This window comes from Ictidomys tridecemlineatus, chromosome 1 (genome assembly GCF_052094955.1).
Source record: "Ictidomys tridecemlineatus isolate mIctTri1 chromosome 1, mIctTri1.hap1, whole genome shotgun sequence".
Classification (NCBI taxonomy): Eukaryota; Metazoa; Chordata; class Mammalia; order Rodentia; family Sciuridae; genus Ictidomys; species Ictidomys tridecemlineatus.
Window position 1 is genome coordinate 72,641,734 of NC_135477.1, and position 26,965 is coordinate 72,668,698.

Below are 26,965 nucleotides of genomic sequence, written 5' to 3' on the forward strand. Positions count from 1 at the left end.
AAGTTAAAAGAATTTGCAGCTAGAAAACCATCTCTTCAAAAAATCTTTGGCAAAACACTACAGGAAGAGGAAATGGAAAAAAACAATGAAAACCAACAGTGGGAGGTAGGACAGTAAAGGGGGGAAAAATCAAAGAGAAAAACAAATCAGGTTTAACAGCATTAATAAACAAATATGGCTGGAAGAACAAACCATATCTCAATAATAACCCTAAATGTTAATGGCTTAAACTCACCAATTAAGAGACACAGGCTAGTTGAATGGATCACAAAACAAGATCCAACAAATATGCTGCCTACAGGAGACGCATTTGATAGGAAAGGATATACATAGACTGAAGGTGAAAGGTTGGGAAAAATCATATCACTCATATGGACTGCGGAAACAAGCAGGAGTGTCCATACTCATATCAAATAAAATAGATTTCAAACCAAAGTTAATCAAAAGGGATAAAGAAGGACACTACATACTGCTCAAGGGAACCATACACCAACAAGACATAACAATCATAAATATATATGCCCCAAACAACGGTGCTGCTGCGTTCATCAAGCAAACTCTTCTCAAGTTCAAGAGTCTAATAGACCACCATACAATAATCATGGGAGACTTCAACACACCTCTCTCACCACTGGACAGATCTTCCAAACAAAAGTTGAATAAGGAAACTATAGAACTCAATAACACAATTAACAACCTAGACTTAATTGACATATATAGAATATACCACCCAACATCAAGCAGCTACACTTTTTTCTCAGCAGCACATGGATCCTTCTCAAAAATAGATCATATATTATGTCACTGGGCAACTCTTAGACAATATAAAGGAGCGGAGATAATACCATGCATCTTATCTGATCATAATGGAATGAAACTAAAAATCAACGATAAAAGAAGCAAGGAAAAATCATGCATCACTTGGAGAATGAACAATAGGTTACTGAATGATCAATGGGTTTTAGAAGACATCAAGGAGGAAATTAAAAAATTCTTAGAGTTTAATGAAAACACAGACACAACATATGGGAATCTATGGGACACATTGAAAGCAGTTCTAAGAGGAAAATTCATTGCTTGGAGTTCATTCCTTAAAAAAAGAAAAAACCAACAAATAAATGATCTCATACTTCATCTCAAAATTCTAGAAAAAGAAGAGCAAAACAACAGCAAAAGAAGTAGAAGGCAAGAAATAATTAAAATCAGAGCTGAAATTAATGAAATCGAAACAAAAGAAACAATTGAAAAAATTGACAAAACGAAAAGTTGGTTCTTTGAAAAGATAAATAAAATTGACAGACCCTTAGCCATGCTAGCGAAGAGAAGAAAAGAGAGAACTCAAATTACTAGCATAAGGGATGAAAAAGGCAAGATCACGACAGACACTTCAGAAATACAGAAGATAATCAGAAATTATTTTGAATCCTTATACTCCAATAAAATAGAAGATAGTGAAGGCATCGATAAATTTCTTAAGTCATATAATCTGCCCAGATTGAGTCAGGAGGATATAGACAACCTAAACAGACCAATATCAATTGAGGAAATAGAAGAAACCATCAAAAGATTACCATCTAAGAAAAGCCCAGGACCGGATGGGTTTACAGCAGAGTTTTACAAAACCTTTAAAGAGGAACTAATACCAATACTTTTCAAGCTATTTCAGGAAATAGAAAAAGAGGGAGAACTTCCAAATTCATTCTACGAGGCCAACATCACCCTGATTCCGAAACCAGACAAAGACACTTCAAAGAAAGAAAACTACAGACCAATATCTCTAATGAACCTAGATGCAAAAATCCTCAATAAAATTCTGGCAAATCGGATACAAAAACATATCAAAAAAATTGTGCACCACGATCAAGTAGGATTCATCCCTGGTATGCAAGGCTGGTTCAATATACGGAAATCAATAAATGTTATTCACCACATCAATAGACTTAAAAATAAGAACCATATGATCATCTCGATAGATGCAGAAAAAGCATTCGACAAAGTACAGCATCCGTTTATGTTCAAAACTCTCGAAAAACTAGGGATAACAGGAACATACCTCAACATTGTAAAAGCAATTTATGCTAAGCCTCAGGCTAGCATCATTCTGAATGGAGAAAAATTGAAGGCATTCCCTCTAAAATCTGGAACAAGACAGGGATGCCCTCTCTCACCACTCCTGTTCAACATAGTTCTCGAAACACTGGCCAGAGCAATTAGACAGACGAAAGAAATTAAAGGCATAAAAATAGGAAAAGAAGAACTTAAATTATCACTATTTGCAGATGACATGATTCTATACCTAGCAGACCCAATATGGTCTACAAAGAAACTGTTAGAGCTAATAAATGAATTCAGCAAAGTGGCAGGTTATAAAATCAACACGCATAAATCAAAGGCATTCCTGTATATCAGCAACAAATCCTCTGAAATGGACACGAGGACAACCACCCCGTTCACAATATCCTCAAAAAGAATAAAATACTTGGGAATCAACCTAACAAAAGAGGTGAAAGACTTATACAATGAAAACTACAGAACCCTAAAGAGAGAAATTGAAGAAGACCTTAGAAGATGGAAAAATATACCCTGTTCATGGATAGGCAGAACTAACATCATCAAAATGGCGATATTACCAAAAGTTCTCTATAGGTTTAATGCAATGCCAATCAAAATCCCAACGGCATTTCTTGTAGAAATGGAGAAAGCAATCATGAAATTCATATGGAAGAATAAAAGACCCAGAATAGCAAAAACAATACTAAGCAGGAAGTGTGAATCAGGTGGTATAGCGATTCCAGATTTCAAACTATACTACAGAGCAATAGTAACAAAAATAGCATGGTACTGGTACCAAAACAGGCGGGTGGACCAATGGTACAGAATAGAGGACACAGAAACCAACCCACAAAACTACAACTTTCTTATATTTGATAAAGGGGCTAAAAGCATGCAATGGAGGAAGGATAGCATCATCAACAAATGGTGCTGGGAAAATTGGAAATCCATATGCAACAAAATGAAATTGAATCCCTTTCTCTCGCCATGCACAAAAGTTAACTCAAAATGGATCAAGGAGCTTGATATCAAATCAGAGACATGGCATCTGATAGAAGAGAAAGTTGGCTACGACCTACATGCTGTGGGGTCGGGCTCCAAATTTCTCAATAGGACACCCATAGCACAAGAGTTAACATCTCGAATCAACAAATGGGACTTACTCAAACTAAAAAGTTTTTTCTCAGCAAAAGAAACAATAAGAGAGGTAAATAGGGAGCCTACATCATGGGAACAAATCTTTACTCCTCACACTTCAGATAGAGCCCTAATATCCAGAGTATATAAAGAACTCAGAAAATTAGACAATAAGATAACAAATAATCCCATCAACAAATGGGCCAAGGACTTGAACAGACACTTCTCAGAGGAGGACATACAATCAATCAACAAGTACATGAAAAAATGCTCACCATCTCTAGCAGTCAGAGAAATGCAAATCAAAACCACCCTAAGATACCATCTCACTCCAGTAAGATTGGCAGCCATTACGAAGTCAAACAACAATAAGTGCTGGCGAGGATGTGGGGAAAAGGGTACACTTGTACATTGTTGGTGGGACTGCAAATTGGTGCAGCCAATTTGGAAAGCAGTATGGAGATTTCTTGGAAATCTGGGAATGGAACCACCATTTGACCCAGCTATCCCCCTTCTGGGTCTATTCCCTAAAGACCTAAAAAGAGCATGCTACAGGGACACTGCTACATCGATGTTCATAGCAGCACAATTCACAATAGGAAGACTGTGGAACCAACCTAGATGCCCTTCAATAGACGAATGGATAAAAAAAAATGTGGCATTTATACACAATGGAGTATTACTCTGCATTAAGAAATGACAAAATCATAGAATTTGGAGGGAAATGGATGGCATTAGAGCAGATTATGCTAAGCGAAGCTAGCCAAGCCCTAAAAAACAAATGCCAAATGTCTTCTTTGATATAAGGAGAGTAATTAAGAACAGACTAGGGAAGAAGAGCACAAGAAGAAGACCATCATTAAACAGGGTTGAGAGGTGGGAGGGAAAGGGAGAGAGAAGGGAAATAGCATGGAAATGGAACGAGACCCTCAGGTTTATACAAAATTACATACAAGAGGAAGTGAGGGGAAAGGGAAAAATAATACAAGGGGGAGGAATGAATTACAGTAGGGGGGGTAGAGAGAGAAGAGGGGAGAAGAGGGGAGGGGAGGGGGGATAGTAGAGGATAGGAAAGGCAGCAGAATACAACAGACACTAGGATGGCAATATGTAAAGCAATGGAAGTGAAACTGATGTGATTCTGCAAGCTGTATAAGGGGCAATATGGGAGTGCATAACCCACTTGAATCAAAATGTGAAATATGATATATCAAGAACTATGTAATGGAGGGGTAAGACAAGATAATACAAATGGAAGAAATGATTTACAGTAGAAGGGGTAGAGAGAGAAAAGGGGAGGGGAGGGGAGGGGAGAGGGGATAGTAGAGAATAGGACTGACAGCAGAATACATCAGACACTAGAAAGGCAATATGTCAATCAATGGAAGGGTAACTGATGTGATACAGCAATCTGTATACGGGGTAAAGTTGGGAGTTCATAACCCGCTTGAATCAAACTGTGAAATATGATGTATTAAGAACTGTGTAAGGTTTTGAACGACCAACAATAAAAATAAAAAAAAAATGTTTGGTGGCATAATCCTTAGAACAGTTACTCTTGGATTTTTAGATTTCAGTACTCAATAAAACTTTAAAAAGCATCTGGGAATGAACATAACAGTGCCAACTTTTACTGTGTCAAATAATGACATTAAAAAATAAAAAACAGGGTCTGAAGCTGTAGCTTAGTGGTAAAGTGCTTGCCTCACATGTGTGAGTCACTAGGTTCAATCCTCAGCACCACATAAAAATAAATAAAGACACTGTATGTTCATCTACAACTAAATAAAAAAGGAAAAAAAGCATTATTATGCTGTTTAAAAAACAGTGTTTTAATATCAAAAAGGGTATCAATCAAAAGTTAAATTTAAAAATCATCTTATTAATCTGATTTCTCTCTTTTTGTGTTGAATTGCCACCACTCCCAACACTAGCAATTAGAAACCACTTCACAGTTAGCTCTGTACAAGTTGTATGTTTTTTGGAATTCACTCATACTCATTAAATAAAAAGAAGCCCACACCTTCATAGCTGACTTCTCTACTCATCAGATCTCACTATTTCTCGCAGTGAACTGTAAGAATGATAGAAAGAGTATTTCTAAATGTGAAATAGCTTCATAATCCATTTGGCTCTCAGAGCTCTATTGGGGAAGAGTGTAAGGAAAATTCCAGGGTTAGTATTTTATTTGGAATTTTCTGCTTGATATTTTCTTAATATTTGATTTCAACAACCTTAGGTTTGCACTGCTCTAGCTTTAGGTCTGCATTTATTAGCATGTTTATTTCTCCTGCCTTCCATTGACTACTAAACAACCTGAGATCATCAGTCTGTTAGGCTGGGCATTTCTGTCGCCTTGGCATAATGTTATCAGACTCTACACACACTCCAAGCCCCTTAGTTAACTGCTTCTGAATCCAAGAAAGAGGTACCAAAAACTGCTTTTGGACGCTCATCCTGGACACCAGTCATGTCCACAGTAAGAGTGGCTGCTCCGCCATGCAGATTCCTTGGTAGATTTTGAGGGTGGAAAAGAAAGAGATTAGACTTTCACAGGGCCTCAACCATACCTCCTGCTCTACCTTTTGACCTGCCTGCATCTGCACAAAATATCATTAACTCAGAGCATACAATTTGGTTATGTCAGTTTTGCAAAGCTCTAGATCCCTGGATTATAGAAAATAGAACATTTTTTCCCTCAGCAAAGGTAATTTTTTTCTTCTATTTAGACAGGAAAGATTTGTGATTAATTTATTTCCTTACACTAATATCCTGAAATAGTCCTAATAAGTTCTCCAATGCTACATTTTAGTTGAACCAACATCAGGTGCTGTAGGAGATAGTCTACTAACCATCTCAAAGTGCCATAACAAGGGAAGCCAACTTCACAACAAAAGGATCAAAAAACTATCTGGATGCCTCCCCTCCAGAATCAGTTTCTTCATTTCACAAATCAGTTTTCCAACACTGTTTTCTCTCCTGTACTTTTCCAGGAAGAGTCCGAAACTTCCCAGTCTATAGTACTGGATCTCCATTCCCAGTTCTAGGGGTAAGTGGCAATTGGCCTAAAACAATCCCTGTGACAAAGAGACTGACTTACTTACATCCCCTGAATTAATTTTACATATTAGGATCTGTTATTTGTAAATCCTCAGTTGCTGTTGCCAAACTCTATTACAATAAAGTTTCTATCCATTTATTTGTTTCTAATCAAAGAAACAGGCTAGTAATTAAAGCTAGACATGTGGTCTAACTTCTGTTTAAGCTAGGAAACAGAACATTCCACCCAACTTTGCCACAGTAATTGATAAACAGGATAACATTTAATTGCTTTAGAAAACTTAATAGCCAACTTCTATAGCTGGGGGTGATTTATTCTATCCAAATCATTGGATGGGAAATTTGGGACCTGTTCACTCTCTTCCAAATTAGTTTTTTCATTTGTTAACCTCTAACAAATTATTTTCCACTGGTATTTGATTTTATGATCTGACCATTTCATAATATCTTTAACCTCTGTAGATGGGTTAATGAATGAGAGACTATAGGTGAGAATCTAGTTCATTATCATTAGGCTTTCTGTTTTTTTGTTTGTCTGCTCTGAAACATAAATCAATTAAGAATTCAAGCACAGTGGAAAGACAACAGATCTTTGATATGGTATGATGACTTTAGTAATTGTGTACACTATGGACACACAGTTGAAATTTTAATATTGAAGTTACAAACTCCATTAGCACCTACACATCTGTGTAAGTTCAGAAAGAATTTTACTTTCATTATGTGAAGGTGTAATGTTTTTTCTACCTCAAGATTATATTAATTGTAAAATCTATTCAATCATAAAATTTCTTAAAGAATGTATTGATTTGATTTATAGAGATTTAAAAGTATCTATATTACCAAAATTCTCAGAAAATAAACAAGTTGAATATCTAATACTTTCAAATGTGCTATCCTTATAGAAACCATTATGAAAATGTTTCAAGAAATCAAATTCACACAATTAAGCCCGATCTTTGCGAATGCGACTAGTTTTAACATTTATGGTTTAATATTAACATCTATATCTTCTCTGATTTATTAGTGTTCATTAAAACAAAGCATAGATTTTATTCTACTTATGTATGTCTTTCACATAAACTTATATAGGTTTTTGGGTTGCATAAGGTACCCTCTTCTACTTAATGTTTAAAATTATAAAAAACGTAAATTTGTGTTCAATCAAATTGAATCTTATCCCAATGAACTTTTACTTCAACAGTGCTTATGTATTGCAATATGTCAACTTGTAGATAAATTTCTAAGATCTATAATAACTTAAAAACTTGACCTCATATTAATTTAAATTAATTAGTGCATATCCACTGAATATCTAAATCATCTCTAAGATAGAAATATTTATTACTAAGCATAATTTTTAATTGTACATAGATTTGCTTCTTCTTTTTACATACTACAGAAAGGTTGTGTCATTGGCTCGGTTTTGGGTTTTTGTTTTATTTATTTTTTTTTTTAGTTGTAGATGAACACAATACTTTTATGTGGTGTTGAGGACCAAACCCAGGGCCTTACAAGTGCTGGGCAAGCGCTCTACCACTAAACTACAACCCCAGCCACCGTCTTTGGCTCTGTTAATCAGTTAAATTTGTTTTATTTCTGCCATTTTGAAAATTGCATAAGGAGGGTATGTGTACTAAGACTAGTCTGCTAGTCTGTTGAAAGTGATGCATGAGAGCTCACTAACATCTATTCCCTAGTTCTCTGTAAGAGAAATTAAAAACTACATGAATCAGACCACTATAGTAATGGTGATAGGCAGATGTGTAAGGTAGTAAGATGAGTTTTTATTAAGAGAAGAGTTTGTCCTAAAATAAAAGAGCTTGTTGTTCTAGAATGAGAAAGGAGGTTATAAAGGACACAATTTGAATTGATACAGAAAGTTATTAAAATTTGAGCAAAGGGAATTTTATAGCCTTAACCAGAGCTATCTCAGTTTTGATGGATTAATTCATAAGATTTTATTTATGCTTATAGATCCTGTAATATCAAACACTGATGCAAAACTATAATTTCGTTTTCTCAGTCAAAATAATTATGTTCTTGGATTACTGGTCTACTCCAATTAGAGACTGTACGATATCTGTTTTGTAACAAAGATTCTGTGTTTTCTCAGTAATCTGTCCTATTCATGCTTATTTTACGAAGTTTTCCCACATATGAAAGATTGAAACACTGTACAATCATGTTAGTATCTGTTTGTCTTCAAATATTAAATGTTACTATGAAAACAACAGGCAAATTTTCCAGGCAGCTATGATCTCACTCTTGTCTTAAAGTGTTTAAATCTCCTGACAACTTCTGATTTTCTGTCAGATTCAAATGTAAAATTAAAATGTTAAGGTATCTTTTACACTGAAAATGGTCTTTTGAGATTTCCCAGAGGATCTCTGAAAAATTACAAAAGTCTATTCTTCACCTTGAAAAAGAAAATGTACTGGAAATAACTGAGTTTATTTATTACTATTTGTCAACACCCTCTCACTGTAAATGATACATTTCTATTTATCACCATCAGAGTCCTGACACTGCTTTGCACTGCAGTTTTTTTAATATTTATTTTTTAGTTGTAGTTGGACATAAAACCTTTATGTATTTATTTTTATGTGGTGCTGAGAATAGAACCCAGGGCCTCACATGTGCTAGGCCAGCGCTCCATTGCTAAACCACAACTCCAGCCCTGCACTGCACAGTTTTTATGAGTCATAATTTCTGTTATTTTTAGAAGCATTAACTTGAGTCATGCCTGTAATCCCAGCAACTAGGGAGGCTGAAGCAGGAGGAATCCAAGTTCAATGTCAGCCTTAGCCACTTGGCAAGGCCCTAAGCAAGTTAGCAGAGACACTGTCTCAAAATAAAAAATAATTTTAAACACAGGACTGGAGGTATAGCCCAGTGCTAACACACTCTTGGGTTCAATCTCCATTACCAAAAACCAAAAATTTTAAATTCAAATATTAATTTGGTTACAATCTTACTTTTTAAATTTGAATCAAGCTGCTTCTAGGCCATTAGTTCTCAATTTTAGATATGTGTCACTTTTTATGGAGTTCAACTTAGAGAAGTTAGGACATACTCCAGACTTTCTGAATAACTTTACTTGATATTCTTGATATATTCTTGGGATATTCATGGTATATTATATCTGGGATTATTATGGTATTAAGATATTTTCAGGGGACTGGGGATGTGGCTCAAGCGGTGGTGCACTCACCTGGCATGTGCGGGGTGTTGGGTTCGATCCTCAGCACCACATAAAAATAAAATAAAGATGTTGTGCCCACCAAAAACTAAAAAATAAATATTAAAAAATCCTCTCTCTCTCTCTCTCTCTCTCTCTCTCTCTTAAAAAAAAAAAGATATTTTCAGGTTGGGGTTGTAGCTCAGTGGCAGAGTGCTTGCCTAGCAATGTGAGGCACTGGGTTTGATCATCAGTACCGCATAAAAATAAAGAAATAAAAGTATTGTGTCTACCCCCAACTAAAAAAATAAATAAAATTTAAAAATTTTTTAAAGATATTTTCTCTAAAAGTATAAGCTCATCTGCTTTCATAAAATGTACATAATGTTTACTCTGAGTTATTATGTTTATAATCATTTTGTCTAAATTTTTTGGATTGATTTCATTTTCTGGTTTTGCATGTTCCAGAAACATGTAGATGTCCGTATTTAAATTTTATTTTTCTTGAAATAAACTCTTTTTCATTTTTAAAAATTATTAGTAATAAATTAACTGCCACCATTTAAAGTCTTTTGTCATCTATAGATATATTCTATCTATTTACACCTCATGCTTCCCACAAAGTCCTTGTAATCAGCTCCAGGCCAAAGAAGTGAGTGAGAGCCCCATGGAGAAGGACTACATGTGGAATTTTCGGTACCAGCTTCTGACAATATAACTTAAACATCCTTAAGATTATCAGCACACTAAACCAGGGTTCCCAGACCCTTATAAAGATGATGTGTTCACAGAACTGCTAACCCTACAGCCAGCCTTAAATAAGGCTGAATGAACTGATGAGGAATGACTAGTTTTTGCTGGAACTACTTTGATGATATTTGAATGTTCTATCCTCCAGACATAAAAAGAAGCCCATTCTCTTCACTCTTAAAACTATCATAATAATTTACTAAACATAAAACTCATAATAATTTACTAAACACTGCTTTTGTAAAGTGACATGAAACACTTACAAATGATATCTCAGTCTACCTTGCATCAGCCTTCTAGAATTCAGAATTTTTTTTTATATTCTTGCTTTTATGGCAATAAAGCTATCTTTATTTGATACCCTCACTAGGACATAATTGGAAATACTGGATTTGCAATGAAATTCACATTTGAAAATGATGCTCATTCAATCGGATATGACCAGACAATTTTTAGGAACTAAGGTGAACTTGCAAAGCCTTCTTTAGAAAATCTGGTTTAAAGAGTTCCCAGTCTGAAAAAAAAAAGAGTTCCCAGTCTGGCAGGTGATTATATAAAACTTAATCACTTCTAAGAGGCCCAGGAACTTTAAGATATTTGGGGAACATTAAAAATATGGAATTCTTGGGCTGGAGATGTAGCTCAAGTGGTTGCGCACTCGCCTAGCATGCATGAGGCACTGAGTTCGATTCTCAGCACCACATAAAAATAAAATAAAGATATTGTGTGTCCACCTAAAACTAAAAAATAAGTACTTTTTAAAAATATGCAATTCTTTTAGATATTATAGCTGAAACCTTGTAACAAGTTCTTGGCTTGGATTTCTAACCTTAGGACCACAAATCATAAGAGGTATGACAAGATCCAAACTAACCAAATTATGCTATGCATATGTATGAGTACATCACAATGAATTCCAATTTTACATATAACTATAATGTAGCAATTTTAAAAATAAATAAATAAATAGAAGGAAGACCAATAGATAGTAGAGGTATTGGGAAAAGAGGAGTATAAGGGGAAGTATTGTGGATTGAAATGGAGTAAACTACATTCTACTATCATGTATAACTACAACAAAATTTAAAAAGAAATGGAGTAAACTTTAAGTACACTATCTATAACTATGTATACTATCTATAACTATGTATAACTATGCACTAATAAATAAAAACTTTTTTAAAAAAGAAAAAAATTGAACCTGAAATTCTCAAGGACATTTAGAGCAAAGCCAACTTAAGAAGGACCATTCTCCCTGTGTCTTTGTAAATAAAATATGTCAAATCTAATCAGATGTTATTTTCTAATCAAGAATAACTTTTCTATGAGATTTTTAAAATCAAAACCATGGAATCTAGAGGAAAAATGTCATTTCAATGGAAAACTATTTGTAATACTTTGTTGAAAATAAACTGTAAAAACCTGGTAGACATTAATTTATGATGAGAATGAGTTTAATAGACTTCATCCCCATTTGGAATAAATATTTTTTTATTTATTTGTAATTCATCTTAACATTCCTTTCCTCCACAAAAACTGGTGCTCTTTTGACTTTTTTTTAAACTGGTAGAATATTTGCCTGGCTCTCTCATATCATGAGAAAAATTAATTGTTTAAAACATCTCGTAAGTTGGCTTTTTTTTTTCTTGTTGTAAGCTCATCCTTTACATTTTTTTCCTCATGGTAAATACACATCAAATTTATCATTCTAACTATTGAAAGCATACAACTCAGTGATATTTAGTGCACTGACAATACTATGCAATCATCATCACCATCTAATTCCAGACCATTTTCACTATGGTAAAATGAAAGCCCAGACTCTGTGGCTCTCATTCCTCATTCCCCTCTCCTCAGCCCCTGGCAATCACTACTATGCTCTATGAATTTGCCTATTCTAGATATTTTATATAAATGTAATCACACAAAATATGGTCTTTTGTTACTAGATTCTTTCATTTATCATAATATTTTCAAGGTTCAATCAATGTAGTATATATCAGCACTTCATTTTTTTATGACTGAATATTCTCTTTCATGAATTTAATACATTTTGTTTATTCATCCAGTGATGGACATTTAGGTTGCTTCAACCTTTTTACTATTGTAAATAGTGTTGCTATGAACATTCATGTACATGTTTTTGCTTAAAAATCTGTTTAGAATTGTAGTTCTGTTTAATTGTTGAGGAATTATCAAACTCTTTCTCATAGATGCTTTAGTATTTTATATCCCTATCATCAATGCACAAAGAGGGTGCCAATTTTTCCACAACTTCACCATGCTTATTATTTATTATTCTGTTTATAGTCATCCTATTGGGTATGAATTGGTTATCTTTATGGTTTTGATTGTAATTCCCTAAAGGAACATATGTTGTGCTTGTTACTTATGCTTCTTGGCCAATAAAATTATTTTAATATGCATGTTGAGAAGCTAACAAGCCATCTTTTGCACAAAAGTTTAATCTTCATCTGTAAAAAAAAAAAAAAAAAAAAAACTAGATTTGGAGAAATTCAGGAATTTCATGATGTACCCTAGCTCAGTAGTTTCCCAGGGACTGGGGAGTAAATAGGAGCTGGAATTCAAACATAGATCTGTCAGAATTCAAGCCTACACTTTGCCCTGGCATAGCTCTGATTGAAACTTACTTAAAACTACTGATTCTGGGAAGGGCAGGTTGAGTACCTCTTTAAATACTGACTTGAGAAGTGCACAGGAAGAAGATAAAATGGGAATAAATACTACAGTCCCTTAAATTTTAAAATAAATTCTATATGCATACATTAGAAACAGACACTTTATGTGTGCTGGGGATGTGACTCAGTAGTATAACGTTTGCCTAGTATGCATGAGGGTTTGATCCCCAGCACAACACACACACAAAAAAAGAGGCCCCTTCCCCCATGCTTTTTGTGGACTGGTGCTTTAGTTTCAAATTATTTACAATTTTTATACCAAAGAAAAATAAATAAATAAAAAGAAAAGTATTAGAAATCTTACTTTTAAAAGTATTGTTATGGTCAGTGCCGAGGACAAAACCGTATGTTCCCCAAATTTGCATGTTGAACCTCTACCTCCCAACACGTGATGTGACCATACTTAAAGATAAAGCTTTTAGTAGTTAATTAAAGTTAAATGATGGCATGATGATGGGGACCCTAATCCAATAAGTGTCCTTAAAAGAAGAGAAACCAACAGTAAGTATGTATACATATAAAAAAGATCACATGAGGACACCGAGAGAAGGCAGTCATCTGCAAACCAGGAAGATATAATCTTTTCCAAGCTAGGTGTGGTGGTGTATGCCCGTAATTCCAACAACTTGGGAGGTTGAGGAAGTAGGATCACAAGTTCAAATGATAGCCTCAGCAACTTAGCAAGGCCTAAGCAACTTAGGGAGACCCTGTCTCAAAATTTAAAAACAATGATAATTAAACACTATAATCTTTTCCAAGTGCATTTTCTATGAAGTATTTTTCATTTTTATTTTCTGAATATGAAACAACATTTTGCCAAAAAGAAAGGTTTGCTGATTTCTAAAAATATTAATTATATAAATAGTAAAATGAAGAGATAAAAATATGCCACTTAAAAATTATGCATCCACTTTCATGTTCAAAACACTAGAAAAACTAGGGATAGTAGAAACATACCTCAACATTGTAAAAGCTATATGTGCTAAATCCAAGGCCAGCATAATTCTAAACAGAAAAAAACTGAAAGCATTCGCTCTAAAAACTGGAAGACAAGAATGCCCTCTTTCACCACTTTTATTCAACCATCATCCTTGAAACTCTAGTCAGAGCAATTAGAAAAAAAATAAAGGGATACAAGTAGATACAGAAGAATTCAAAATATCACTATTTGTCGATGACATGATTCTATATCTAGAAGATATAGAATCCACAAAAAATTCCACAAAAAACTTCTAGAACTGATAAATGAATTCAGCAAAACACCCATAAATCAAACATGTTCTATACATCAGCAATGAATCCACTGAGAAGAGAAATTAGGAAAACTATCCCATTCACAATAGTCTCAAAAAAAAATTGGGGAATCAATCTAAAAAAAGAGGTGAAAGAACTCTACAATGAAAACTACAAAAAGAAACTGAAGAAGACGTTAGAAGAAGAAAAGATCTCCCCCGCTCCTAGTAGGTAGGATTAATACAGTCAAAATGGCCATACTACCAAAAGCATATACAGATTTAATGCAATTTCTATTAAAATCCCAATGATATTCTTCATAGAATTAGAAAAAGCAATCATGAAATTCATTTGGAAAAATAAGAAACCTGAAAGCCAAAGCAGTCCTTAGCAAAAATAAGTGAAGCAGGAGGCATCATAATACCAGACCTTAAACTATACTTCAGAGCTATAGTAACAAAACCAGCATGGTATTGGCACCAAAACAGACATGCAGAATAGAAGACACAGAGACAAACCCACACAAATACAGTTATCTCATACTAGACAAAGGCACCAAAACACTCACTGAAGAAAAGATAGTCTCTTTAACAAATGATGCTGAGGAAAATGGAAAGCCACATTTTACAAAATGAAATTAAGCCTCTATCTCTCATCCTACGTGAAAGTCAACTCAAAATGGATCAAAGACTTTGGTACTAGAACAGAGACCCTTCACCTCCTAGAAGAAAAAGTAGGCCTAACTCTTTATCATGTCGGCCTAGGATCTGATTTCCTTAGCAAGATCCCTAAAGCGCAAAAGTAAAATCAAGAATCAATAAATGGGATGGATTCAAGCTAAAAAGTTTCTTCTCGGAAAAAAAAAATCAATAATGTGAAGAGAAAGCCTTCAGACTGGCAGATAAAGCATTAATCTCTAGGATATATACAAAGAACTCAAAAAATGTAATACCAAAAAAACAAATAACCCAATCAATAAATGGGTTAAGGAACTAAATAGACACTTCTCAGAAGAAGAAATACAACTGATCAACAAATATATGGAAAAATATTCAACATCTCTAGCAATTAGAGAAATGCAAATCAAAATTACTGTAAGATTTCAACTCATTCCAGTCAGAATGGCAATCATCAAGAACACAGGAAATAATAAATGTTGGCAAGGATGTGAGGAAAAAGGTACACTCATACATTGCTGGTGGGACTGGAAATTGGTACAATCACTATGGAAAGCAGTTTGGAGATTCCTCAGAAAACTCAGAATGGAACCACCAGTTGACCCAGCTATCCCACTCTTCAGTTTATACCCAAAGTACTATACCAGCATACTATAGTGACATGGCCATGTCAATGTTTACGGCAGCTCAATTTACAATAGCTAAACTATGGAACCAATCTACATGCCCTTCAATAGATGAATGGATAAAGAAAATGTGGAGCGTGTGTATATATGTATGTGTGTATGTGTATACATATATATTCAATGGAATATTACTCAGCTTTTAAAGAAGAAATTATGGCATTTGCCAGTAAATGGATGGAGCTGGAGTATATCATGCTAAGCAAAATATGCCAATCCCCCAAAAAACAAAGGCCAAATGTTTTCTCTGATACGGATGCTAATTCACATTGAGGGCAGGCTCTAGGGAAGAATAGAGTTACTTTAGATTAGATTAGGTAGAGGGGAGTGAAGGCAATTGAGGCGATATGGGGATAGAAGGTATAATGAAACAGACATTATTACTTATGCACATATATGACTTCATGACCGATGTGATTCTATAACATAACATGTACAATCAGAAAAATGAGAAATTATACCCCATTTATGTAGGATATGTCAAAATACATAAATGCATTCTATTATCATATAACTAATTAAAACAAATAAAAATTTTTTTAAAAAATTATGCATCCACTCAGTACACAAAACCTTGAACTTGAAATATTCTTTAGCAATATAAATAAGAAGCCATTTCCTATAAAAGTTATTGAAAAAATTATACTATAACTTCCTACAGCACTACATGAACAAGCAACCTTTGTTCAAAAGCTATTTAAAGAGTTCAGTACAGAATGTACTCATTCAGAAATACATTTATTGACCAACTATCAGGTAGTGTTCTAGACCCTTGGGAATGATGAGTGAACAAAATAAATACTCCTGCTCTTACAGAGCTTAAGAAAACAGGATAGGAGTACTGTCAATCTTCCTTAGTTGTCTCAGAGCCAAAGTGCATGTGTTCAAGAGACATTTGGTATAGTTTTAAAACTGAAAATAATATTTACTGATAAAATAATATATCCAATTTGGCTCAGAGTCCTTGGTGATGTGGTTCTTTTCATCATTACTATTTTTGTGTTCTCACAGCAAGAAAATCTCCGGTCTCAGCAAAGTTAACACAGACAGCACCCAAAATCAAACAAAGGAAACAAATGGCAACATTATAACAGCCCTGCCAAATGAAATTATATGTCTGGCTTAAAACATACACAGTACATACAAACGTGTACACACACACACACACACACACACACACACACACACACATAAATACACACAGTAAATAATACCCAACAAGGTCTTTGTTCTGTCTTCTATGTATTTTTTTTTCAATTCTATGAGAAGCTGAAGATCCTCCCAGAATGAGTTTCAGCAGAAAGAACTGAAGTAGCTTCTACAAACAATACTTTCTCTAGAAAATAGTAATAGAGCCTGCAGCTGTACCCAGACTGTGAACTAAACTATCTTTCTCAAAAAATTTTTTTTAATTTTTTATTTTTTTATTGGTTGTTCACAACATTACAAAGCTCTTGACATATCATATTTATGGATTGAAGTGGGTTATGAACTCCCAATTTTACCCCAAATGCAGATTGCAGAATCACGTCGGTTACACATCCACAATTTTACATAATGCCCAATAAGTAATTGTTGTATTCTGCTACCTTTCCTATCCCCTACTATCCCCCCTCCCCTCCCCTCCCATCTTCTCTCTCTACCCCATCTACTGTAATTCATTACTCTCCTTGTTTCTCAAAAATTTCCAAAGAAAACCATGATTCAAAAATCCATGATTTAAAATTAAGTGGGCAATACTACATCCATTAAAAGGACGATTTTTACATCAAAAGGAAGATACCACTAAAAATGCTATAATACATACATTTAAATATTTATTTGTTTAAAAAATACTTTCCACAATTTTGAGGAACAGTTTTGTTAGAAACAATGTAGATCCTTGAAGATATAAACTGGTTAACTTCTCAGATTGGATACCTCTATAGGGAAAGCAACTCTAAGTTCTGTACATATTTGTTTCAGAAGGCCAAAAATGGCATCCTTAAAATCTGTGAGAAACCTCAGCACGGCTGAAGGGCACTTCTCCTACCTGAAGCTTCATTTTCCAGCAGGAATACATTGGTGTATCCTCAGTACAGCTCTCCCCTGCAGCATGGTGCCTGTGCTCCACACTGGAGGATGGGCTCTGCCTACACAGCAGCTTCAGCCCTACAACAGTCAGCAAAAGCACATCCTTACAGCCTCTGGACTCAAGGCTCTCAGTGTAACTAATGCTCCTGTGATCAAACTGGACTAACTACTTCCTCCAACAGATTTCCAAGGAACTAGGCAGTGAATGAATAATTCATGACTAGTCCATCCCAGCAAGCAATTTCATTACTGCCTTATAGCAATATGCAATATAAAGATTCTAAACCAACCATACTTGCTGGCATAAAAGGAATGGAAGTTCAGTTTTCCTGTAAATGACAGTAAATGTTACTGGATCTGTTTGCTCTTCTGGTATGCTAACCTATCACCCAGACTTACTTGAGAGACTTTAAAAAAAAAAAAAAAAAAAGTAGGAAGGGTAAAATAATTAAACCAGAGATGTCTGAAAGAACAAATTTTTTTTTTTCCTTTTTCTCTATAAACCTGTCCTACAGGGTTCTGGCTATAAGAAAAGCAGCACAGTGCTTGCCCTGTGATCAGCAGGCCAGTATTTATATTTAGCAAAAGATCAGCTACTGCATACCAAAGAAAATCACCAAGGGCTGGGGGAAGGGAGCTTTGAGTACCAATGCCAGGAAATAAACTGCTTCAAAGGGGAATTTTCCTGGTCAAAGGCTATAAATAAACCTTTCATCTCATTGGTATTCTTCTAGGAATCAGATGAACATTAATTTCCCTCAATTTGTCAATGCTTACACATTTCCAAATGCATCATGTCTGAAGCAGTCAATTCACTGCAACTAAAAACACAATTCCAAGAGGAACTTGAACCAAAGACAGGAAGACCCATAATCTTACCATCTTGTCACTGGCCTCTAGAAAGTCCAATCACCTATAATGTTCTCTACCTGTTTTCTGCATCCCTCATTTTTACCTAACTACTTCATTCTTTATTTTTCTTCTGCACTTATTAAAAATGCCTCAAGCTTTTGCTCTCTCAGGAAGTTAATTTTCAGTAATAAGCACTCTGGCTTAAACAAGGTTCCCTTTATCTCTCACTCAAAGGATGGGTAGGTGGGTAATCAGCCTTTAGAGGAAAAGGAATGACTTCAAAGGAAGAGGAAACTTACCTGGGCTCACTTGGATGGACATGGACTCTCCTAAGGCATTGAGAAATGGTAGGGGCCCAAAAAGGTGATAACTTTTCCTTATCCATTATACAGGTCATAGATGACAAAATAATAATTATTACTATTACTACCAAAAATTAATAATAATTCTCACACTAAAAAAAATATACAAATTTGGGCTGGGGATGTGGCTCAAGTAGTGTGTTCGCCTGGCATACACAGGGCGCTGGGTTCGATCCTCAGCACCATATAAAAATTAAAAAATAAAGATGTTGTATCTACCAAAAACTAAAAAAATAAATATTAAAAAATTCTCTCTCTTAAAAAAAAAAATTAAACAACACAGTAGAGGCTGCCTGTAGCCCTTCCCCAGCTAAGCTGGTTCCCTTCTCCCTTTACCACACTTCATGACTCCCCCCTCCCATCCACCTCAACTGCACAAAAAGTGCCACACCAGCTCATGGTTCATAATGTAGCTGGAGAGGGAAGGGTCCCCCTAGACCACACAGGTAGGTAACACACACAGAAAAGCTAGACAGAAGCAAGAGCCAATGAGAAGACATAAGGTCCATGCACACCGGGCAGGACAGAGAAAGGCACAGTATATGAGAAAGAAGAAAGCGGAGTTTATTCTAGAAGAAGAGATTTCCCTTTGTTTTAAGTCATCTTTTTCACTACTCTAACCAAAGGACTGATGAGAACAATTTTAGAGGAGGAAAAGTTTATTTGGGGGCTCATAGTTTCAGAGGTCTCAGGCCATACACAGCCAACTCCATTCCTTGGGGCTGGAGGCGAGGCAGAACATTATGAACTAAATAAGCTTCCTCTCTTTATAAATTGATTAACTTGAATTTAATATATCTTTTATTCTATATTTCTTTTCATTATAAAATATTCAGTGCCAGTGTTCTGTTATAGCAACAGAAAATAGACTACAACAAATAATCTCTTGAGGCCCTCACAGGTAAGTGTGGGAGGCCATCCTCGCACATGATTTGAGTTACTTCCCTGGCTGGGTGAGAGGCACTTAGACACAGTTGTGTCAGAGCTTTCCCCACCCTTCTCTAGGTCTGAGAGCTTGGCCATGCAGAGGCGTGTGTGGCCACTGCCCCGAAGACCCAATCCAATCATCAACCCTGACCTTGGGATGCTGCCCCCTTAATCTTCATTGGGTAGGATTTTCCAGGGAATTTTTTGTTCCCCAATAAAAGTCCCTTCCCTGGGGTGTTCTCTCTCTCTCTCTCTCTCTCTCTCTCTCTCTCTCTCTCTCTCACTAGCCTCTTCAGTAAACCTCGCTACTGCATTAGGTGGCTGGAAGATGGAGCTAGGAGAAGCTGTCCTGGAGCTGGTTTTAAAGGTAATTAGAGTCTTGTCTCTTTAATTTAAAGCTCCCTAGCATTTTCTCAGGATTCGAATCTTCTTTCATGAAGCCAGCGCGGGTCAAGGGCTAGAGGTTAGGTAGATGGAAGACTTAAGAAGCCATGCAAATGTTCTCACAGATGGTAATGCCTACCAAAAAGTAATCTGGAACAGGTATATTTTAAAGATGTACATTAGATCTTAAAGATGCAAAAACAGAAGATAGATTAGTAGAGTAAAAGAAGGGGGTGGGGGTTGGAGGGAGAAAAGGGAGTTACTAGGGAATTAAACTGACCAAATTGTTATGTGTAAAATGAATATACCACAATGAATCCTAATGTTATATATAATTATAATGCACCAATAAAAACCAAAAATTTTTAAATCCCATTAACATTATCTAATTAAAATTCTCACAACAGCCAGGCATGGTGGAGAATGCCTGTAATCCCAACAACTTGGGAGACTGAGGCAGAAGGACCAAAATTTTGAAGCCAACCTCAACAATTTAGCAAGATATTGTCTCAAAATTTTAAAAAAGTTGGGGAGGGTGGTTAGGGATGTAGCTCAGAAGTAAATAGGTGCTGGGTTCAATCCCCAGTATTACCAAAAATAATAATAATAATTCTCACACTAAAAAAGATACAAATTTAACCACCAAATCAAGTTTCCCAGTGCAGACCACAGTTTCAAAAGCAATGGATCAATATCTATAAAATCCTAAAAATATGTATGCTTCGTCAAGAAAGTGACAGTAACAGATATCCTTTTGTGGATTACAAAATATTTTTCTTATTCATCAACCATACTGGCTATTATGTAAAAGTCCATTAACTCTCCACAGAATTATAGACAGGCTTATCCAGTGGGTGCTATAGAAAAAATCATGCATAAATTCACCTTTGAGGTAACATGAAACAAATATGGGATAAATTTCACCTTCGTAGTTCTGAGAACAGTGAATGATAAGATGGAAGCTCTGGGGGGTCTTGCAAGATCCTGTCTTAACTGCTGTTTCACTGCCTGCAGCTGCATAGTGGCACCATGATTTCCAGCATGGTCAAGCTGCCAACAGGTTCAAACTACTCCCCTCACAAAGAAGGAACAAAACCAATCAAAATCCCAATTCTATAAATATAACAAGTCAATGCTATTTATTTAAGCCTTTAAAAACCATACTATAAAATAGATCAATTCAGTAAGCACTTATTGAATATCCACTTAACAATGAAATCTAAAGTAGGATATATATCAAAAAGAATTTCCCTTCTTGACTAAAATATTGGATATCTTCCTTTCTGTTCCACACCAAGTATGTGTAACTTTCTCATATGCATGAACTCTCATATGCGTGTTCTCTCATATACTGCTATGGACTAAATGTTTATCTCACCCCCCCTCCAAATTCCTATGTTGGAACCCTAGTCTCCAATGGGATGGTATTTGGAAATCATGCATCTGAGAAAAATTAGGCTCTAAGGGTGGAGCTCATGATGAGATTAGTGCTCTTCTGTGAAGAAACAAGAAAAAGCTTCCTCTCTCTCCTCTCAATATATGAGGACATCACAGGAAGGCAACTGTTCACACACAGTCAGAAGTAGAAACCCTGACCTCAGACTTCCAGACTCCAGAACTATGAGAAATACATGTTTATTATTTAAGCCACTCAGACTATGTTATTTTGTTACAGCAGCCAGAGCAGACTGACACACCAAGAAATTACAGCCATCTATTGTCTAAATTCAACCTACAATGAAGAGGAAATTGGCAGTCTCAACTTTGTATAGGCAAGTACCTTATAGTAAGATTTAGTTATATTTTAAAAACCATTTGGGTTAAAGAAGGGTTATAAGAAAAGACTATTAATTTAAATAAACCTTCCACTGACAGAATATGGGAAAGACCCTAGCAAGTGAGAAAAAATAATGAAAAATATTAATACAACTAACAATTATCTACTTTACCACTACCCTTACAGCTGGCATTTCAATCAGTGCTGGTCACACTTCTCCCAAGTGCTCAGCTAAACAAAAAAAGGTGTGGGAAAATACAAACTAAGAATAGAGAGAGCTATTTTCATTTATAGAAATTTTCATTTTATTTTCATTTTGAAGTCCAGGTACTTCAAAAGAGCTAGAATATGATATATTTTTTTTAAATTCTTTATGGAATAATGGAAAGAATGGTATCCAATCAACTACAATAACTTCAAATTGAATGACACTTATTAATTTTTTTCTTAATCTTTGGTAAAGATCAGTTTAACTATAAAATAGAAATTCTACAAGAACTAATTGGAATATGTTTATACAGCATGTTGCAAAGGTAATGGAGAAAGCAGGAAGTCATCCTTTATTCTTTCCTGTGCCTCCCCACATATATTCAACAAGTCCAATTAAGAAATAAACTAAATACTCCATTAACCCATCCCAAATAATCCCACCATCACCTTTTTCCCTAGGCCAAAGATCTTCAGGGATTGGCCTATCTTTAAAATACAGCTTCCACTTGTTTTTGTAAAGAACCTTTTATTGGAACACAGGTCCAAACATTGACATATTGTCTTAATGTTTTCATATCACAATGGCAAAGTTAGTGAGTGTGATTGGCCCACAAAGTCTAAAATACAATCAGATACCACATAATGTTTTGATTACACAGCTTAGTGACTCCTTCCTTGGCTCTCTTAGTTATACAAGTACACTCTCATGATGTTGGCACAATGATAAAAATTGCCTTATAGTCTATTTCTCAGAATGTATCCCCATAATTTTTTTAATTTTATTGGTGCATTATAATTACACATAATATTCACTGTGACATACTCATACATGCATATCTCATATCCCTATTTATAAGCAACATATAACTTTATTTATTATCTGGCCTTGTACAGAAAAACTATACCAAACCTAGTCTAACTAAGCTATTAAATAATCCTCTGCTATCCCAGAACTTACTGAGTTCATTCTACAAACTGCAGTCTCAGAGAAACTTTTAAGAACAAAAATCTGATCGTTCAATTCTTTGTACAGATAAATCCAAACTCCTTAAAGTAGCTTTCTGCTGATTTTTCCAGCTTCCTATCTTGCCACTAAACAATCTGACCTTTGTGCTCAAGTTATTTTATTTTAATCTCTCCAAATTCACATTGCTCTAATCTTCAGGAATTTGGCATGAAGCATTTCCCCAACTTGGCATACTATGCCTCCTCCCTTTCTCCTAACTCCAGATCATTGTTTCAGGTCTCTGCACAAATGCCATCTTTTCCAAGAAGACTTCCTTGACCCCAATGGCTGGGATTAGAAGTCCTAAACATTCTCCATCCTGAACTTCTCAGACTCTAATGCATAGTTATTTTCAAGCCACATCACAAGTACAAGGGCAGAGAGAGGCTCAGTGGTATTAACTATGGTACCCTCTTAACCAAGTAAAGCATTCCTAAATTTTTCTTCAAATAAATTTATGCTTTATATCATGTTCTGAAAATTAAAAGAACTTTATCTTTTTGGGGGGCAGGGGGTACTAGGGATTGAACTTAGGGGCACTCGACCACTGAACCACATCCCTAGCCCTAATTTGTATTTTATTTGGAGACTGGGTCTCACCGAGTTGCTTAGTGCCTTGCTTTTGCTGAGGCTGGCTTTGAATTCGTGATCCTCCTGTCTCAGCCTCCAGAGCCATTGGGTTTACAAGCATGTAGCACCGTGCCCGGCACGAACTTTATCTTAGTGATTTATCAGAAGTAATCAGGCATACAGACTTAACCAATAGATAAACCATTTATAACCACTTATGAACAGAATAAGTTTACATCAAAATCAGAAAACTACCAAAAGACAATCTCTTCTAAGAACAACTATTGTGTACTTATTAGTATATTACCTAAGGAAACACTGATTTTAGAGCTTAAGTATTTTAAAGATCATATTTAATAAACTTTTAATGAAAACTAAAAAATAAATATATTCTCCCATTACCTGTTCTTCCCTCTCCTTTTCTTTGGTCTTATTTCTGTAGACTCTAGCAGAAGTAGCATCCTGTGATGGAATGGCAGAGATCTGATGCAGTGGCATGCTCATCCCAGCCTCTGATCTGGTTTCCTTCTTTATAGAAGAGAGTCTCCACTGGTAGAGTCATCTTGGGCCATGGACTTCAAACTAAGAGGAGTGAAGAGAAACATAACTGAGCTAAAATACTTTTCTAAGAATGAGATTAGCATTTTATCTTTAATTTCATATTTTTACTTAAATAGATAATGATAAATAATGATAAATGTTTCATCTTCAAAAATGACAGAAATTAGCCAGATGTGGTGGAACACACCAATGATCTCAGCAATTCAGGAAGCTGAGGCAAGAGGATTCAAATTCAAGGTCAGTCTCAGCAAGTCAGCAAGGCCCTAAGCAGCCTAGTGACAGCCTGTCTCAAAATAAAAAGGATTAGGGTTGTGGTTCAATGGTTAAGTGCCCCTGGGTTCAATTCCTGGTATTCAAAAAAAAAAAGGAAAATGACTTTTTAGGAGGAAAATTGTAACATTTCTCTAAAATGGGAGTATGCTGAAGAGGCTGGTGATCAGGTACATGCATAATCAAAGATTAATTCTCCATTGTCTACTTAGATTTAAGCACTTTATTCATCTACTATATTTTTGAAGTTAAACTTTTTTCATAATCAAGCATTCATCCTGATATAAGCAGTTATGTTTCCTTAAAACTGCTGCTCTTAAGCATATACAATAGTAAAATTGGAGGTTAAGAAGTCTAATATAAATTCAAAATATCCATGATCCATGCTTAACCTTCTAAAAGTATAGACTCACTAAACCAGTTGTTGGCAAACTTTTCCTATAATGGGCCACATAAATATTTCAGGTGTGTGGCTGAATCTGTTGCAGCTACTCAACTTGCCTTTTACATGGAAACCGCTTATATGTACATGAAGGAGAATGGTGATGTGCTATGGTTTTTGATATTGTGTGTTCCTCAAAGGTTCATATGCTAGAAGCTTATTCCCCAATGTAATGGTATTTAGATGATGGGGCCTTAAGAGATGAGGTTTTTAAGAGAGATTAATGCTTTCCTGAGAGAGCAAGTTAGGTTTCATTGGTTTACTCAATAGTAGGTTGTTATAAAGCAACTTTTACTGCTTCTGCCCACTCTCTTGCCATGTTCACATCTCTCATATTCCCTACCTTCTTGCCCTTCTCCCCTTTCTTGTATTTTCACCATGTCATGTCATCCACCATATTATGAGACCCTCACCAGAAAGTAATGCCAATAACCATCTCTTGAACATCCAGATCTGGGAGTTAATAAATCTTTCCTTTATAAAGTATCTAGGTATTTTATTATAGCAACACAAAATGGACTAAGATTTATATTCTAATAAAACTTTACTTATAAAAACAAGTAGTAAGCTAGATTTGGCCCATGACCTATAGTTTGCCAAGCACTGCTCTAAAGGGTTTCTCACAGAAGATAGGAGTTATCATGAAGATCCCCAGGAAGATGACATTCCTGAGAACCAAGAAAATGCTGCCCTTAGGTAGAATAATAGTGTATGTTACGCTGGCTTCAATAATTCCAGGCACTCATGCCTTTTTTCTGTTTTTTTTTTTCCCCTCCTACATGCCCCTGAAGTGGCTAGTAATTGAACTATGTTCTTTTTCATTCTCTCTTCTCAATGCCCCCACTGAAACCTATCAAAATTCTATATACAATTAAATACAAATTATTCATAAGGCTTAAGGTAGCAATGTTTCTTGCTGTTTGAAACTTAACAAGGATATAAGCTTTAAACCAAAAGAATTAATCTCTAACTTGAGGGATTTCATTTATTAATCATATGCTTGGGGTGAGATAGTAGTAGTACATAGGCAGGGAAGACAAACAACAAAACCTAACAACCCTAAGGCCACATTTGACAAGCAGACATTTATATCACCTCTCCCAAAATTCTGCTCTGTACAAAGGTATTTATGAGGCTGGTCTCACATTGACAGGTCACTACAGAAACAGAACAACAAAAGGACTCACAAAATGGACTCCTTTGCATAGCTAAAATCAACAAGCAACAGAAAGGAATAAGAAACTGGAAGGAACCAATGAATACAAAGAAATGATCTTTTAAAAAAATCTGATTTTAAAAATCAAATTTTATGCCAACCATGGTGGCACATGCTTGTAATTCCAGCTACACAGAGGCTGAAGAAAGAGGATAGCAAGTCTGAAGCCATACTGGGCAATTTAGCAAAGACCCTGTATCAAAATAAAATTTAAAAAGGGCCAGGAATATACCTCAGTGGTAAAGTGTCGGGAGCTGTCACACACAAACCAAGCACCCCTTAACCTTGAGTAATGAGAATATGGAGATGTGGCAAGCCAGCTATGGGCTGTGTGTGTGTGAACTATGAGCATTGAGCACACCAAGTGGACTGAACTGACGTCCCTCTGTTTTGGGCTGGCCTTGCTTGGTCTTTTCGCTTGCTCTGCCAGGATCCCCACACAGCTCATGAGATGGGCATGGCCTTCCTAGATGTCAGTCAACCTGCCGAGAGCAGACATCATAAATCTAAACTCAACTCCCTGAACCTGACCCCTTGCCTCATTTGAATGGCTTCTCCCCAATAAAAGAGTTCAGCATGTGCTCTCTCTTTCCAGACCTTTAAGTTCGGAGGAGCCATCACAGGATCCAAAGAAAAAGGTATTTCTCTGTCTCTGTGTGATTATTTTGTGCAGACCAGTTCACCTAGAATGTCCTTGAGTGTTTAGTCATGGAACACAACAGTACAGCACCCGTGAAGCCCGTGTAAGGCCCTGAGAGTTTAATCTCCAGTATCTTAAAAAAAAAAAAAAAAAAAAAAAAAACTTTTAATTTTAGAACAGGTAGATAATCTCTGATAACAAGT

At 35.6% G+C, this 26,965-nt stretch overlaps 1 protein-coding gene across 7 annotated transcripts in view; it reads right to left on the reverse strand.

The window, feature by feature from the left end:
* Marchf8 (membrane associated ring-CH-type finger 8) overlaps nucleotides 1-26,965 on the reverse strand; it is a 124,074-nt gene that overhangs the window by 54,489 nt on the left and 42,620 nt on the right. For 3 of the 7 annotated variants that reach the window (XM_078042364.1, XM_078042382.1, XM_078042367.1), the window contains exon 2: nucleotides 24,036-24,215. The exons of 1 other annotated variant lie outside the window; for it this stretch is intronic. In XM_078042364.1, the coding sequence (XP_077898490.1) occupies nucleotides 24,036-24,137 (102 nt within the window). In that variant the 5' untranslated portion in view covers nucleotides 24,138-24,215. Of the gene's footprint in view, nucleotides 1-17,504; nucleotides 17,687-24,035; nucleotides 24,216-26,965 lie in introns of those variants that run through there. 3 more of the 7 variants (XM_078042374.1, XM_078042387.1, XM_078042381.1) reach the window with 3 other exon arrangements.